Source organism: Ctenocephalides felis, unplaced genomic scaffold (assembly GCF_003426905.1).
Source record: "Ctenocephalides felis isolate EL2017-DRISC unplaced genomic scaffold, ASM342690v1 CF-g0.4_SCAFFOLD_03573, whole genome shotgun sequence".
Classification (NCBI taxonomy): domain Eukaryota; kingdom Metazoa; phylum Arthropoda; class Insecta; order Siphonaptera; family Pulicidae; genus Ctenocephalides; species Ctenocephalides felis.
In genome coordinates, this window is record NW_020539727.1 from 2,216,009 (window position 1) to 2,234,113 (window position 18,105).

Here is an 18,105-nt window from a genome sequence, read left to right on the forward strand (position 1 = left end):
AATATCGCTACCAATTTTTATTCATACAGTTTTGTATTGGAAGCATTTATTCTTGAAGCGTATTTTTAAATTTAATTATAATGCTAAATTTTTTAAATAAATCTTGAACCAAAATATCGTTTTTATCTTGTTTTTTTTTTATTATTCGATTAGTCATTGAAGCTTCAACACGGATTTACAAAATGTGCTTTTGAAATTCTTTGTGAAGTAAAACTTCTTTAGGCGACTAGGGTGTAAATAAAAGAAAATGCAACGGAAGTGCGTTACTGCTTACTGATTCGTAATTGGCCAAAGAAGCCGTCATTCGAAACGGGTCAATGCGATTGGTTCTCATGTCTCGCTCTCGCATATGTATCATCTCGGCAACTATATGTGAATTACAAAATGTCAAATTTGTAATTTTGCTTCGTATCTCTGTAACAGCTGGACCTGTTCTCGTTAAAAACTAATAAGCACGTCTCCTCATCAGTAGGAATCGATTTTTTTATCATTGTAATCGGTTCATCTATGCGCCCGAAATCATAGACGAAATATTGTATCCAAATATATACCCACGCACTCACACATACATCCATTTTTCTAAGGTATGCCAAAATGTTCAGAAAACTTTAAAACGTAAAGATATGCAAAATTTTTATTTTCGATTTTCGGCTCAAGAACCATAAAGTTGATAAATTCTTTTTTAATAAATGAAATAAGCTTTGGAAGACTTCATCAAGAAATTATTAATAATCGGAAAATCACTTCAACAGCACATAATTACAAATATTAAAAAGCAGGTCTTCATGAAATAACTCAAAAACATAAAAATATTCATTTAAAAAGTTGGTTATTAATAAACTTGATTTTACAAAATACGAAATTTGTTATATTAAACCGAGGATATAAAATGCTTATATAAACCCATATATACTGATGTTACCATGGTATGATATTACAAGATAATGCACGTATTCCCATATATCCAATTAAAAATAGATCGAGCTGATTAAAAGTTTTCCGACACCCACGTGCAAAATCATGTTACTGGAACGAAATGGATAGCTATATAATATAATATTATTAAATTTCGCTGAAAAGGTTCAAACTCTCCACATGTTATTCTCAAATGCAGAATGTGCGTAGGAAACTTTATATTATTTCGCATAAAATATTTGTTTCCTCGCCTTCCGGGTATATGAATCATTATAATTTTATTCGTTGGTGTTTGTTATTGTTTGGCAGAATCGCAATTTAATTAATTTCAAACTGGAACACGTATATATTTGCGGTATAATATGGCTCGAGTTAACGTAGATATGTTAATAACAATGTGGTGAAGTGGATTCAATGAATCAAAACTAAATTGTTGATAGTATTATATTAAACTCGAGAATCCATACACAAACGTGTTTGAATAGCGATCATCTTTGTGAGGTTAGTACGCGGAATTATATAGAACCCTTAGCAAACGAGGCGAGTATGCATTGAAATTAATAATAAGGAAATATTGCGCCACGAAAATGCAATTAAACTTGTTGTTATACCATAATATCACAACTAAAATCTTAATAATACGTGATATCAAATTCCATGTTAATAGGAAGCAAATACAATTCAAATCGCAACTATATCGATAAACAAAACATAGGGACCGATTATGCCGCATAACAGACCAATGTTATGGTAAGGGCATGTTATGAAGCCATGTTAACTTTCCATACTACATATTGACAAAAGCCATGTGGTTACTGCACGTCATACGTTTTTCTCAGGTTATCAAATAGAAAACCTAACCTAGAAACTATACAAATGTCAAAAAACGATGATAGATAAAAAGGTCTTTCTGACTCAGCTTCATAACATACGAGTGACGTTGTAGTTTTTCTGTGTAAAACGTCTGAATGCACAGCAGATATATGACATTTTGACAGTATTCAGTATGATTCAGTAGCATAATGAATGGAAGTAGGAGCGTAAAATGGCCTGGCCATAACATTTGTCTGTTGTGCGGCAGAATCGGTCCCATATTCTTGTTCTTGGCATGACTATTGCAACCGATAAAGGGTTTTTGGCAGTTCGAATTTCACTAGATTTAATAGCCACCAAATTGATATAAGTTATTATTAAGAATGTTCAAATAGATAAATAAATGAAAATATCAACCTCATACAAAATAGGAATATCCTAGTTGATTAATATTGCAAAATTATAAGTTTATTATCACTATAATTTTTTCAATTTCTAAAAATTGATTTTTTCATTTGTTACATAGTAGGTCTTGTATTTTCCAAACATCAAATATAATTTGAAAGGTACATCCTGAATTTATCTTGTCATTATATTTAAAACTCAAAGAGATAAAGTTGGTTACCAGGAAATATACAATTTAACATTTGGTGAAGTATATTTAAAGTTAGAAAAGCGCAGAGCAGCAATTGAATATTTTCATATATTATTTCAATAATATTATTATCATTGGGAGAAAAACTTAACATAAAGTTAGAAAAGAAACAGCGTATCATTTGAAGATTTACTTTAAACCATTTGATTCATTTTCGTGAAAAAAATGCTATAAAATGATGTTAGGGTTAATTTGTTCAAACTGGATTTAATTTAGACAGATAATATATATTTTGATTATCTTACATTAGTTAAAGTAATCTAAACCCACATGCAAAAAAAAGTCCAAGAAAAATTAACCAATCATCAGTAAAATTGATATTTTATTATTATGGCTAGACCTGGCTTTGCCAGAAACTAATCAAAATTTTTCCCCATCATTACGAATTGAATGTTTTTTTGGATAATTTAAATCGGATACTCCGTCCTCTCAGAAACTCGATTTCTATTTTCTGCACTCTTTACTCTGTAATGACTGAACCTACCTTTGCCAAAAACTAATCAACACATCTCCCTATCAAAAGGAACCGAATGTTTTTGAACCATTCAAATCGGTTGATCCGCATGCCCGAAAACGTGGACAAAAAACTGCGGACACAAAATACAAACACACTATGGGCATTTTAAGAATTGCGAAAGTTCATCCAAAAATGCTTAATTTAGAAACACTGATTACAAAAAAAAATCACGCGAACATAGCGAAGAGTTGTATTACATTAATGCGAATATATAATAGTTTCTCTTAATTTCTCCATACTAAATTTTTGTTACGAAAAATTAGTCAAGTCTGGAAATTTAGTTACAAAATATGATACTAAACACATCTTAGTAATATCCTATCAAGATCAAACATTTTATCAAAAAGATTACTTAGTATAACAAAATTATACCCTTTATAAACTTTATATTAAAACATTTGCTCCAAAAATTTCCTATTTCCCCAAGCAAACGAAATCTCTCTTCTAACTCTTAGAGAAGAAAACTTGTTATGCTCGGTAAAGTTTCGGTATTTCCTAAAACATTCCACCTCACTCACCTGAACACGTAGCTTCCCGCTTTGGTGATGTATTTCTGCAGGCGCGCTTTGACTTCGTCGTATGTCAGGAACGCTACGTAACCCGGGTGCGTTACGGCCAGGATCTGCCAGTTGCGCAGCAGCGTGCCCCACGGTTGAAATAACCTGGGAAATAGAAAGATGACATAATAGATTTTATAAATATTGACTGTAGTTAGACGATGATAAAAAAAGAGTGCGCGTAAGGTTCACACGCGATTGAAGTAAAACTTTTTTGCTATTGTACAAGATGGATTTTAAGTAAAAATAAATAATACATCATATAACAATTTTGAATAATGTTCAATAGTAATATGGTAATACTCGTGATGCACACATTTATTAGTGTTAACCATTATACACATAATGATAAATGATAAATTATAAATTATGTATTTATAATAGCATTAAAAATATACTTCAAATATGACATGATCGGTTTGTCATTGTAATTAGCATTATGAAATGAACCTTCGTTAGAGAAATGAAGTAATTGCTGATTAATAAATTCCATAATATTCGTTCACACAGTGGATTATGTTAAACAACGCCTAAACAAATATCCTTTTCGCAACTTCACTCATCACGTAATTGTGTTTAACATAATTATAAATATATAGTCATAACTGTAGTTATGTCGAAAACATAACTATAAATATATAGTCAACCCGCCGATAACGCAGAGCGTAGATTGCGACGGTACTCCTGTAACACGGAGTTCAAAAGCTCATAAGTTCCTTTTCCGCACTACCTATATAGATGGAATTTCAAATGTTTTCACATAGATTATTATAAATGAGATAACTTTCATTATTGGAATAAAATTAAAGACATAAACACAATGAACTATTTATCTAATATATGTATAGATTATTGAAGTAAAACTTCTTTAGGCGCGACTAGGGTATAAATCCGTACAAATGCAATGGAAGTCTACTACGTCCGAACTGTTCGTCATTCGCTCTCGATGAGATCATTTCTATACGGGTCGATTGTGATTAGTCGTCGTGTCGCGTGAAATCGTACCGGCATCAACGTTGTATGAGTACCGATATTAACAAACAAAATCGGTACAGATAAACATTTTAAAGTTCCGTCGTAGTACAAATCTTGATTTAATGAAAAACGCCTGAATCTGAAGAATATTTTACCCTATCCCCCGCCGTAAATAATTATAATGAAAATAGTAATAACAAATGCAGCATTTGCGCCGTGTATGAAACATAAGTTTATTGAAATAATTTCTATATTATTCGTAATTTTTATAACTCTTTGAAGTTATTAAAATGGAAAATATTTATTAGGCAAGATAGATACTACAGTGGCGGACATAGCTCATGGGTAGCATGTCCGACTTCCTAATAAAATAATGAACTGTAATAACGAATTTGTATATGATAATATAGAATTGTAATTGAATAAGTCAGTGTGTATGAAAAAAAAACAGTATCAAGCTAAAAAATTCGTCATAATTAGAAGAAGACGCAGTAGCATTAGTAGAAAAATGAAGAAGATGGATTTAGAAGAAAGAAGAATGAGTAAAAAATTAACATAATGTATAACGAATTAATAGAAGAAATATTTGAAGTAAATAATGTCTTGAGTTATAATTTGAAATGTTGAGTTAAAATTAATTAGAATTAGAAGTACAGCTGTTCAAAGAATGAGATTATATCGCCAGCAAAAAAGTAAAAAAAATACAAGCAGTCAATGAATGTATGTTAATTTTAATTACATGAAGTTAATCAAACACAATTACATGATGAGTGAAGTTGCGAAAACAATATTTGTTTCGGCGTTGTTTAACATAATCCACAAAATGAGCAAATATTATAGAATTTATTAATCAGCAATTACTTCATTTCTCTAATGAACGTTCATTTCTAAATGTTAATTACAATGACAAACCGATCATGTCATATTTGAAGTACGACTTTAATTACATTATTGTTTTTAAATATTATACATATTTTTAATGATATTATAAATATATAATTTATAATTTATCATTATATAAATGTGTATAGGGATTGAAGACACTAATAAATGTGTGTATCACGAGTGTTACCATATTACTAATAAACATGTAAAATTGTTATATGATGTATTTATTTTTACTTAACTTAAATTTGCTAATTTGTACAGTAGCAAATAAGTTTAACTTCAATCACGTGTGAACTTTACCCATATACAAAATATGAGAGCTTATAAATTGAACGTCAATGACTATTATACATCAAGCGGAGTTAGAATGAAAGACAATGTCTAATATTTATAATTATATAAACTGAATTGCAAATTTAAAATTATTTCAAATATAAAAACGAGCTTTTCAGAGGTAGCATGTTCTACTCACATGCCAGAGATCGTTGGTACGATTCCTGGCGCTTCCAAATGTAATGGAAAATATCAGAAAGTATAAGAATGTCAATTGTAATTAAAAGTAGGTTAAGAATTGATAATTTGTACAATACAAGAAAAAATTGTATTAGAAGTAAGAAGGAAAAAAAAGTTTAGAAGATGAGAAGAACATATTGAGAAACAAGAAGAATGAAAATTGAATGGAATTGAAGAAAAAAAAATTGAATGGAAGATTAGGATATAAGTAAAGATAGTATATATATATATGATGAATGTATAAGAAATATATATGTAATAATTATATTGAATATGATAAAAAATAATATGAATAATGTAGGTGGAAAATAGTGGTCTGAATTCGCAGAAACTTAAATGGTTGAACTATTCTAATCGGACGCACCGTTCTCTCAGAAGCTGAATTACCATTTTTGGTTCTTTTTGCCTCGTATTTTCGAAAAAGCTAGACCTATCTTTGCCAAAAACTAATCAGCACGTCTCCTTATCACACACAGACATACCTACACACCCATATACATCAATTTTTTCTAAGGTATGCCAAATTATTCAGAGACCTATGAAGCGTGAACGTATGCAAAAATTTTCATTTTTGATTTTTGGACGAATACACGGAACTCACCCTACAGAAAGATAATAAAAATTCCATCAAATACCTGATGATTATTATAATAAAATTGCTCAAAATCACAAATGCTAGTATACTTCAAAGTAAACTTTTGAAGGCGCGATACACGTTTGAACTGACTACTTAAACATAACTGCGACAATGACGCTCAACATCTGACAGGATTGTGATTATAGCTTTCTTCGTGTTGCGGAAACGTTACTAAAACTTTAAATAATGCCACTGTGTCATTTTGTCCAATTGTAGCATTTTGTTCGGATCTCCCCTGTTTGTTCTTTTTTCTCGTAGGGTTTCAGAATGCAGAATACAATTATTTCGAATAGCAACCAGGCAATATCTTGCTTGCTTTCAATTACGTGATGTTAGAAAGTGCTCTTGATATAATTGGCGTTCGTTTAGAAATATTACATTAAAAGTAAATACGTTGAAAATACATTAAAAAGCTCTTACACGATCCGTCATCCATAAGTAATACTTGATATGAAGGTATTTTTTTTTATCTATAATGTTTCAAGTTAGCAATTATTTTTAGTGCAAAGTTATAAAATAATATTCACATAGCAATAATTTATTTTTTGTGATGGTGTCTTGTAATAATTTGGGAAAACAAAACGCGAATTAATAATAATGTAACATGATTTTAGATATAGGAAATTTATTCGCAATCAGTTTTTACGAACAAAATTTTTAATCCAATTCCCCTATGATCATATGATGTTGCTTATTATGGTAAAGTTTAAGCTATAGAAACATTAATGTGTAATAATTTTATATCTTTATATAAATCCCCGTTTTTTGGGTGCACGGATTAGCCGATTAGATCGATCGGTTATAGAGATGATCTCATCGAGAGCGAATGACGAACAGTTCGGCCGTAACAGACTTCCGTTGCATTTGTACGGATTTACACCTTAGTTGCGCCTAAAGAAGTTTTACTTCAATAATATTTAAAAATATAGATACAGATTTAGTTAAGTGAATTGCAATTATGAACATATTTTCTGAATGTGTTTAAGAAGTTTGTCAAGTTTATGACTATAAACGGTAAAATATTGAGCTTGATATGCATACAGAATTATAGCTAGGAACATTAAATTTGTACAGGAAACAATGTGAAAACTGTCAGGCATTCGTGTAATTTAAAGCTTACATTAAGGCTATGTGGTGTTGGGTAGAATATTTTACGTGTATATTCAAATGTGCGGGAAACATGGTGTACTATGTACCATTTAGTGAAGAAAAAGTCGCAAAATATTTAAATTTATTAAATAAATTTACTTTATTTTCACTTTGCAATTCAGTTTATTTAATCTTTAGAAATGTAAGGCAAAACCATTCATTCATTACATTTGAAATATCACAATATATTTGAAAACATTCGTTATTCTTCGGATATTTCATTACGTTACGGAAAGTTCCAGCAATTTGCCTTAATTTTTACACCACTGTAGATTTTTCGAAAACCCCAAAAAAAATTTTTTAGGCCTAAAATTTACTTTAAACATTTTAGAATATGAGGAAATATATTTCATATCTAAAACTTTCTTTTTTACATTTGAATCATTCAAATCGGATGCTTAGTTCTCTCAAAAACTCATTTTTTGCACAATTAGCTCGGGATGCCCAAAATGGCTGGATCTGCCTTTGCTAAAAACTAAACAGAACTTCTCCCAATCATTACAAATTGAATGTTTTTTAGATCATTCAAATCGGATACTCCGTTCTCTCAAAACCTACATTTCTATTTTCTGCACTCTTTGCTCCGTGTCTCCATAACGGCTGGACGTGCCTTTGCCAAAAACTAATCAGCACATCTACCTATCAATAGGAATCGAATGTTTTTTGAACCTTTTAAATCGGTTGATCCGTGCGCCCGAAAATGTGAACAAAAAAATGCGGACACACAAAACACGTACACACACACATCCATTTTTCTGAGGTATGCCAAAATGTTCAGAAACCTTCAAAACGTCGAGAGATGCAAAAAATTTCAATTTCGATTTTTGGACGATTACAATAACTTACTCTACGAGAAGTTAAAAAAAATCTAATAGTATCATAGTATCGTGTCGAGACATTTTTTTTATCAAATAATTCTTACAACTGTCCCGAAACGGACAAGTGAAATATTTGATAATAAACTGAAAGTGCATATAACTTCCAAAATTAAATATTACAAATTATACTGCAGAATTTCTGTCGTACTTTCTTAATTGACTTTTTAATAAATTGACTAGCAAGTAAGATGCATATTGAAATGTGAAAATTAGACTTACATTTGCCACTTTTCTACATCTGGATCACTACGAAGCCATAACACAACACTTATTTCAACACTAACCAACAAAGCAAAACGTGCACTATTACAAAATGTACTTAATAACTTTTTTAGTTAATTTCTCACTCATCAACCTGGATCAATAATAAACTTTACACGAACATTAATTCAATAGTTTTTAATTATTGAAACCCACAATCGCCACGTTAGAACAACAACCGAACGCCACGCAAGTTATAGTGGTAATGGCGCCATGACACAATACTTACCAACAAAGTAAAATATAATAAACAATCACTAATTCACTAGTTTTTAATTATTGAAACATTACATAATGTGGCGCCATTACCACTTAGTTGTTCCTTAGTTGATACTGATTAAAAAACTATACACGGCCTTAAGTTAGAAGAAATTTGGCGCGAAAATTAATAAATCATAAAACATGATGTAGATGGCGCTACAAAAATTATAAGAGCATTCATAATATCAACAACAGATGGCGAAGACAAATTAGGATTTATCTATTTATAAGTAGCATCGTTTATACGTCAAATTATTTCTAGGAATTAAATACTTTTCTAAATTATAATCAATATTATGGTAATTATATAATGACAAATTATAAATGTTATTGTATTGTGTTCTAAGTTAAACAGTTTATGAAACATATAAAAATAGGGTATTAAATAGCACCGGCTCAAATAACATTTTTAAAGAATTAAAAATTAAACCTACCAAACGCCGGTCAAAATTACCGTTTCAAACTTTGTACATAACTTAAGGCTCGATACTATACGCCACTACTTTGTGTTCACTTTCGGACAAAATGACATATCTATATAATGGACAAATGACAGTAATATAATATTTCGTGAACTACAGGATGGTCAAGAAAAAATATAATTGAAACCTGTCAAAGGAGATTGGCTTGTAACTTCTTGCATAACTACTTCTAAAAACAGACCAAAGGATCATCATCTGGTAAAAAGAAAAGACTTACTTTGTTGCAAAAACCTCTGTTCCAGTTCGGTGCCCGATGAAGGTTGATTACTAAGTATGATTTGTTCCTTTTGGAATCAAACGTCATGTGCAGATAATCCAAAGAGGACCAACCAAACGATTTATTTGTCTTACTAAAAATTAGTATCTGGGTATGCCCCTTACCTTATATGTTATTTTGTCAATACAATATGAACAGAATGGTTTTTGTAAGTAGTTGCATTTTTTCTTAATAGAGTCCAGTCATTTAAGCTTAAATTAGGTAAGAATCTCAGAATTAGGAATACCCAGCTGTAAGTCTGTAAATACTTGTATTTTGCACCCTAAAAGCTGTCTCAAAAGCTACATATGATAGGGTGTGCGCAACATATGTAGCTTTTGAGACAACTTTTAAGGTACAAAATACGAATTCCGAGGTGAACTTACTGTAATGACTGGACTGTTATAGTACCAAATTCATTAAAAGACTATTTTACTGGTAATAAAATGAGTAAAAACGATTGAGGCTGATTATAATATCCTTAAATAGATAATAATCATTAACAGACAAAACACCATGTCATTTTGTCCGTACTTTCCCTATATGAAGATCTGGATAATATACTTTTCCTTGGACACGGCAAAATAATATTGTAGAAGAGTTTTTCTTAGAAACCAATAATTTTTTGCAAAGTAATTTAAAATGATTCTTTCGCTTCGTACAATATTAGTTATGATTATTATTACACAATTTCCACTGAATATAGCAAATTTAAATTGCAAAACAAAGTTAAGTCAAAAGTTTTAACTTTCCGTAGTGTAGGTTATAGTTTCGGGCCAAAAATCAAACATGAATTTTTTTTCATATCTTCACGTTTCAGAGGTTTCTGAACATTTTGGCATACCTGGATGTGTGTGTATGGGTGTATATAGTATATATGTATGTATGAATACAATTTTTCGTCGACGTTTTTGGGAGCACCAGTAGATTGATTTGAATTATTCAAAAACCATTCGATTCCTATTGATAAGAAGACGTGGTGATCAGTTTTCGGCAGAAGTTGGTCCAGCCGTTTCGGAGATACGAAATAAAGAGTGCAAGAAATAGAAATGGAGTGTTTGAGCATCCGATTTGAATGATTCAATAAACATTCAATTCGATATGATGAGGAGAAGTGGTGATGGAGTGAAGTTTTTGGCAAATGCAGATCCAGCAATTTTGTAGATACGGAGCTCAATGTGCAAAAATAGCAATTTTTGAGAGAACTAAGCATCCGATTTGAATGATTCAAAAAACTTTCTGCTTGTGTTGACTTTCAAAATTCTAATTTTTTTTTGTATATCGAAAATAATTCAGATTATAATGTCAGGATCTTTCAGTGCCAGAAAACTTTTTTATTTTTTTTTTATTTAGTTACAATTCTAATTTTTATATCATTTTCAATCTATTTTATGTATCCTATTCTATATTCTTCTTAATTTTTCTTCTTCTTCTTATTTTCTTCAATTCTTGTTCTTTTTTTCAAATTTCTAATTCTATTTAACTTTCAGCTTCATACCATTTTTTTTCCTTCATTCTTCTTTCAAGTTCCAATATTCCTCTTCTTACTCCTAAATCAATTCAACTGTTCGAATTCTGTTATACCTATTTTTCTTAATTTTTATTCAAATTCTGCTTAACAAATACAATTTTTATTTGATTTCCAATTAACTACACATATTATTTTTTCATAAATTCTATGTCATTGACAGGATTTGATCCGAAGACCCCTGTCGTGTGAATCGAACACGCTACCAAAAAACTATACTTGCCACTTTAATTATTATTAAATTAATTGCTGGACCACTTTAATTATTATCCCAAAATATTTTTGTCTAAATTGAAACTACCCCCATGGCAAAGAGACATTACACCCATATGGAAACTGCATAGCAATAACGGTAAATGACAATTAAAAATACATACTTTATACCTGCAAAAATTTCATTTTACCCCAATTGGGGTAATTTACCCCATTTGGGGTTTTTCGAACACTACTCTAAAGTTCTAAAACTCACTTATATAATTCAAAAAAAAAAAAATTAACTTTGTAATTCAGTTTATATAATTCTTATTAATATTAGACAAAGTCTTTCATTTTAAACCCTATTGATTAAATTTTGTTAATTTACTTTTCTGTAATACACATATCCAATTTAAAAGCTCCAATATTTTGTCTCTAAAATACGCATAATGAAAGTTACAGTATTAATAATAATCTATTTGAAAGAATTTAATATTCCTCGAATATTTCGTTACGGTACGGGAAGTTCCAGCAATTTGCTTCCAGACACTACCATGCACCACTAGTTATAAATAACGTTTTTGGTATGATGAATCAATATTGGCACATACAGATACACACACATAAGCAATCATCATATCATCATAAGCAATTTCACAAGTTTTTCCATTATATTTAAACGCTTTTCGAAATTATTTTCTACGGTTGTATATATAAAATTTACCTCGTAAAGACGTCGAATTCGAAATTGGAAATAAAGTCGTTACAAGTGAGATCTATCGTGGATTTGAGCGCGAGTGCTTCTAATCCGGACGATATAGGGTGGACAGCGTGAAGCTCTTGTCGAAACAGTTTCCATGGGACCAGAGTGCTGAAAAGTAGAAAAATAATCGTATTATTACATTTGTACTCCTTATATTTCATATGAGTAATAACATTTATAGGAAATACCTTTTCTAATTTAGAAAGCAGACATGTAGTTATACAGAAAACCTAGCTTTTCGTATATTTTCATTGAAATGACATTGCTAGTTAATATCATTCAAAATTTGAATCTGTTATTTGTTGATATCATCATTAGAAATTACAAATATTATATTTATATCTATATATTAATTTATTATAAGAACAACAATAATTCCTAAATTTTCTAATTTTCATAACCTAACTTTCATACACTTACAATGATTTACAATTTTTGATGTAAAACTTCTTTAGGGCGCCACTAGGGTGTAAATCCGTACAAATGCAACGGAAGTCCGTTACGCCCGAACTGTTCGTCATTCGCTCTCGGTGAGTACATTTCTATACAGGTCGACTGTGATTGGTCGTCGTGTATGTAAATAGAGATCTGTCGAAGTATACGTACCGATATCAACATGGGAATCGGCATAGATAAATAAACATTTTAAAGTTACATCGTAGTACGAATCTTGATTTAATGAAAAATGCCTGAATCAGAAGAATATTTTACCCTGTTCCTTGAAAGTAATAAAAAAAAAATTGAACGTTTGTGCCATGTACTAAACGTAAGTTTATTGATTAGAAATTATTCCTATATTATTCGTAGTTTCTATAAATCTTTGAAGTTATTAAAATGGAAAATATTTTTTAGGTAAGACAGATATTACAGCTGTTCAAACAATGAGATTATATCGCCAGCTAAAAAATAAAAAAATACAAGCAGTCAATGAATGTATGTTAATTTTAATCACATGAAGTTCTTCAAACACAATTACATGATGAGTGAAGTTGCATAAACAATATTTGTTTAGATGTTGTTTAACATAATCCGCTGTGTGAACGAATATTATAGAATTTATTAATCAGCAATTACTTCATTTCTCTAATGAAGGTTCCATTTCTAAATGCTAATTCCAATGAAAAACCGATTATGTCATATTTGAAGTATGACTTTAATTATATTATTGTTTTTAAATATTATACATATTTTTAATGCTATTATAAATATATAATTTATAATTTATCATTATATAAATGTGTATAATAGTTGACACTATTAAATGTGTGCATCACGAGTGTTACCGTATTACTAATAAACAATATTTAAAATTGTTATATGATGTATTTATTTTTACTTAAATGCCATCTTGTACAGTAGCAAATAAGTTTTACAATCGCATGCGAACATTACGCGCTCTTTTTTTTTAAAGCAAACCGTTTCCTATATAATAATGTTTAAAGCAATTGTTATTAATGGTAGATCAATATTTATTGATTGCCGATTTTTTTCTCGAATACTGAATTCTGGTATGGGAACTTCCAGCAATTTGCCTTAAGGCACGATGCCATGCACCACTAGTTTCCATTTTTAATTAGAAACAATTCCCCAAGAATCAGAAGTGAAACATTTGTACTTGCAATATATTAACTTCCCGTAGGGAAAGTTATTGTAATGGGTCGAAAATCGAAATTGAAAATATTTACATTTATCGACGTTTTGAAGGTTTCTGAACATTTTTGCATACCTCAGAAAAAATGTGTGTGTGTGTGTGTATGTATGGATACAATTTTTCGGTCACGTTTATTTTTAAAAAAACAATTTTTTTGTATATCGAAAATAATTCAGATTTAATTTTTAATTCTGGCTATAGTTTTAATATACTTTAAACAAATAATTTCAACTTTGCAATTCAGTTTATATAATTCTTATAAATATTAGACAATGTTACAATATTTATAATAATCTATTTGAAAACATTCAGTATTCCTTGAACATTTCGTTACGGTACGGGAAGTTCCAGCAATTTGCCTTAAGACACGACGCCATACACCCCACTAGTTTATTATGGATGTAGTGAATCAATGTAAAAGAATTAGTTATTCTTGTTTGAAAATTATTTGAGTAGAAAATGTTGACTTTCCGAGCTATAATTACCTGTGAATACCTTATTTTCTCTGTTTTTATATATTTTAAAAGAGTTTGTTACAAATAACGTCGTTTTTTATAATTTAATTCATGATTCATAATTTACAAAACGCCTTCGCTCTTTGCCACCATTATAATTAACCGCGCGGCACGAACTCCGCCCTCACATTTTCCTTAATGGGGAAATTTACCTTGACGATATTTTCAGGAAAACTACGCCTTTGTTTTCGAAATAACTTTATATACGTATCATTACAGTTTTACGCACAATTTCCTTGGAAAAGCAATTTCCTAATATGAAGCCAAGTGATAACGCTTTATTATAGTTCTCAGATATATAAGAACTATTTTATAGATATTTTTATATGCAATCAACTTTTATTCATCAATAATATTTATTGTTAGTTTATTTAAGTTATAGTAATCGCAAAAAAATCGAAAATGAAAATTTTTATATATCTTTACTTTTCAGAGGTTTCTGAATATTTTAGCATACCTTAGAAAAAAAATGGATGTATGTGTGTGTGTGTGCGTGTGTGTATGTGTGTTCGGATACAAATTTTCGTCGACGATTTCGGGAACACGGATGAAGCGATTCGAATAATTAAAAAAACATTCGATTCGTATTGATGAGGAGACGTGCTGATTAGTTTTTGGTGAAGGCAGGTCTAGCCGTTCCGGAGATATGGGACAAAAAGCGCCAAAAAACGGTAACTCAGTTTTTAAGAGAACAGAGCGAATAATTCAAAAAACATTTTACTTGTATTAACAAAATGAAGAACTGATCAAATTTTCATGTAGGCAGGTCTAGCGGTTTCGGAGATCTAGTAAAAAAAGTAAAAAAAATGATATCTGGAGGTCAAAAATGATCATTAGATATACGCACATCAAATTATTCACAAAAAACGATTTTTTTGGGAAGGCAATAAATATTTAGTTGAAACGTAACATTCAGGTTTCATTGTTATATATTTCAACATTTTTCTCAAATACTATCCATTATTAATAAAATAATGTATTTTCATTTTCAATGGCAAATAAAAACTGCTAAAATTAATCACGAAAAATATCGATAACAAGCATAATTACAAAATTTGATTCTTCTTTTTTCGACCATTATTTGGATGAAGAACTGAGAACCCATTAAACAGTAAAAAATAGAGTAATATTCCTGATGAAGAACACCATTGAGCAGTAAACAAATTAATATTTATAATTTATAAATAATAAATATCTGAAAAAATAAAATTCGCAGAAAATCTTTTTCTAATTATATTCACGAAAATAATTAAACATTCACAAAAGCAGCAGTACAAAGATCGGTTCTTGTAAAAGCTCTCTGAAGTTCATGCATCTAGTAATTGAAACATTATTCAAATTGGCTCCTCATACATATTCTGCGCTTCTCTGGATTAAAACATGAATCCACATACATGCATAAATTGTGTAAATTGTTATCCCAACAATAATTGAGAAATCAGTAGCAAACAAATTTAATAAACTCATTATTTTGTACTAACATAAAATGGCATATAAATCGTTCAAATAAATACTCTAGGGCCACTTTGTATGGAAACACGCCGATACAATTTTTGAAATTGCTGTAGCTGTAAAAACAAAAGGTCAAATTTTGTCACACACATCTGATAAAGTAATCAGAATTTGTATTAAAACGATTCAGAACGACTTAAGGGGGTTGTTCGTTTTTTTTTTACAAAAAATGCAAGGTATTTGTTTTTGTTTTTCTCGAAATGTATTTATCATAGACATGCAGTTTTTTTAAAACAAAAATTACAAAATCATAGAATATTATGATTTTTTTTTTGTGCCGTCATTTTTTAACCAGGGGGTGCCAAAGTCGGCCTTGCAAAATCGATCTCTTTTGCGGTGCCACAGATAAATCCGTTGCGCATCGCCCGAAACAAAAAAAGAAACTACGTTGAAGAAGAAGTTTGAATCCAGTCCCCCTACCAAAATGAAAGAACAAAAGCAAGAAAGAAAAAAATGGCAGCTATTTAAAAAAAAAGTGTTAAAAAAGGCCTTTTTTGGGGCGAAGAGCTTCGCAATTTTTTTTGCGTAATGTTATCAAGTTGTTTGAGGTAGGGTAACTAGGTATTGCAGTGGTGAACAAATTAAAAAAAAATGCAAGTCGATCCGACAATTTGAGAAAAACGTATTTAAAGTTTTTTATATAATGTACTAAATACACCATTTAATTTAATGTACTAAATATACCATGGTGTTCAAAGATGCTGACACATTCAAAATGTCATGTGCATGATGTAATATAATGAAAAAGAGAGCAGTTGGCATACAATAGCTCGCGGAGCGATGAAAAAAAACGGTTTCAAAGGATCATATATATAGAGATATATATATATCTATAACTTCGCCAACAAAATAGATATTGATATGATTTTTTTAAAATAATTCTAAGGTTTTCAGCTTTCCTAATATCAAAAAATCTCAAAACCGAAAAAAAATAAAAACCGAACAACCCCCTTAAAGCTTCGAGGAAACATAAAATTGGCAAATAGCATCCTGTGGGAAAAACGAGCTTCTCATTCGGAAAGTTAATAGTTCGAAAAATTTACAATAACGATGAAGTTGAAATGTTCAGACCAAAATAGTTATTAGCATTTTTAAAATTTTGCAAAACTACAATCTTTAAGACTTCAAAAAAAATATCTTACCCTCAAGGTTTAGGTTAATGAAATTCTAGATGAGGTCTGAAGCTTTAGGGTATTCATGCGTTAACATATTGTCATGATAGAGCCATGTCCTTGCCGATGTCGTCCCTGAATTGCGTAACTTATACGCAGATATGCAAATTGAGTTGTCAAAAGTCGTTAACGGGGCCTCCTTCATCCTTATGCCATTTAGACTCGGTAATTTGTTAATTTTCAGTAGATTCGAGTGTATTATATAGTACGTCGGTGTCAAAAGGTGAGGGTAGATCGCAATCAAGATAAAATTAAATGAACTACTTTTAATATAATAGTTTTAGAGTTAGAAATTTAATTCTATAGATAAAAATAACTGAAAACATTCTCAATAACATTTACTTTCATTATCAAGAATATAACTAGAAGTGTGGCAAGGACGGTAAAATGAAAGCATCCACCGGTGTTATCATTGATATTTTTTAAACAAAGTGTGACGAAGAAAAATTATTATGTTAGACTCACTAAAACTCAAAAACGGCTGAACCGATTTGGCCAACTTTGGTCGTCCAGAGAAGTTCCGAAAGGTGAAATTTCACTTATTTCGGGTTAAAACAGACAGCAGTTTAAAGAAAAAGGTTTTGATTTCCTCGGCAAACAAGACACACTTCTGTGTACTAATGTGTACACAAAATTATAAGATCTTGTGGAACAAAAATATTTTGAGAATTGGTTGTAAAGCTGCAATTACATCAAGTATCACCAATGCAGATTTAAGATCAATGCCAATATACATGTGGAAGTAATTATTACAAATAAGTATTTAATTTATTTCAGTAAGGTTAGAAAGTTTTGCTCATTAGATATTAATAATTATATTCACTTATAAAAATTATGAAATTTGAGCTTTCGCTTTACTATTCTTGTTTTTGCTTATAGTCAGAAATATTTTAAAAGCATATTAATGCATATGAAAATTAATAATGTATATAAGAATAAACACGATGTCATATATGTACAGATAATCATTATCTCTATTAGACAATATGAGAAAGTCAAAACCATGGGATAT

At 30.1% G+C, this 18,105-nt stretch overlaps 1 protein-coding gene across 1 annotated transcript in view; it reads right to left on the reverse strand.

Annotated features, from left to right (window-relative positions):
* LOC113389285 overlaps window positions 1-14,502 on the reverse strand; it is a 68,932-nt gene extending 54,430 nt beyond the window's left edge. Inside the window, exons 1-3 of the mRNA XM_026626336.1 lie at window positions 14,477-14,502; window positions 12,205-12,351; window positions 3,419-3,562 (exon numbers count right to left, since the gene is read on the reverse strand). Coding sequence (XP_026482121.1) covers window positions 3,419-3,562; window positions 12,205-12,351; window positions 14,477-14,502 — 317 coding nt within the window. The remainder of the gene's footprint in view (window positions 1-3,418; window positions 3,563-12,204; window positions 12,352-14,476) is intronic.
* Between the last annotated feature and the right edge of the window lie 3,603 nt (window positions 14,503-18,105).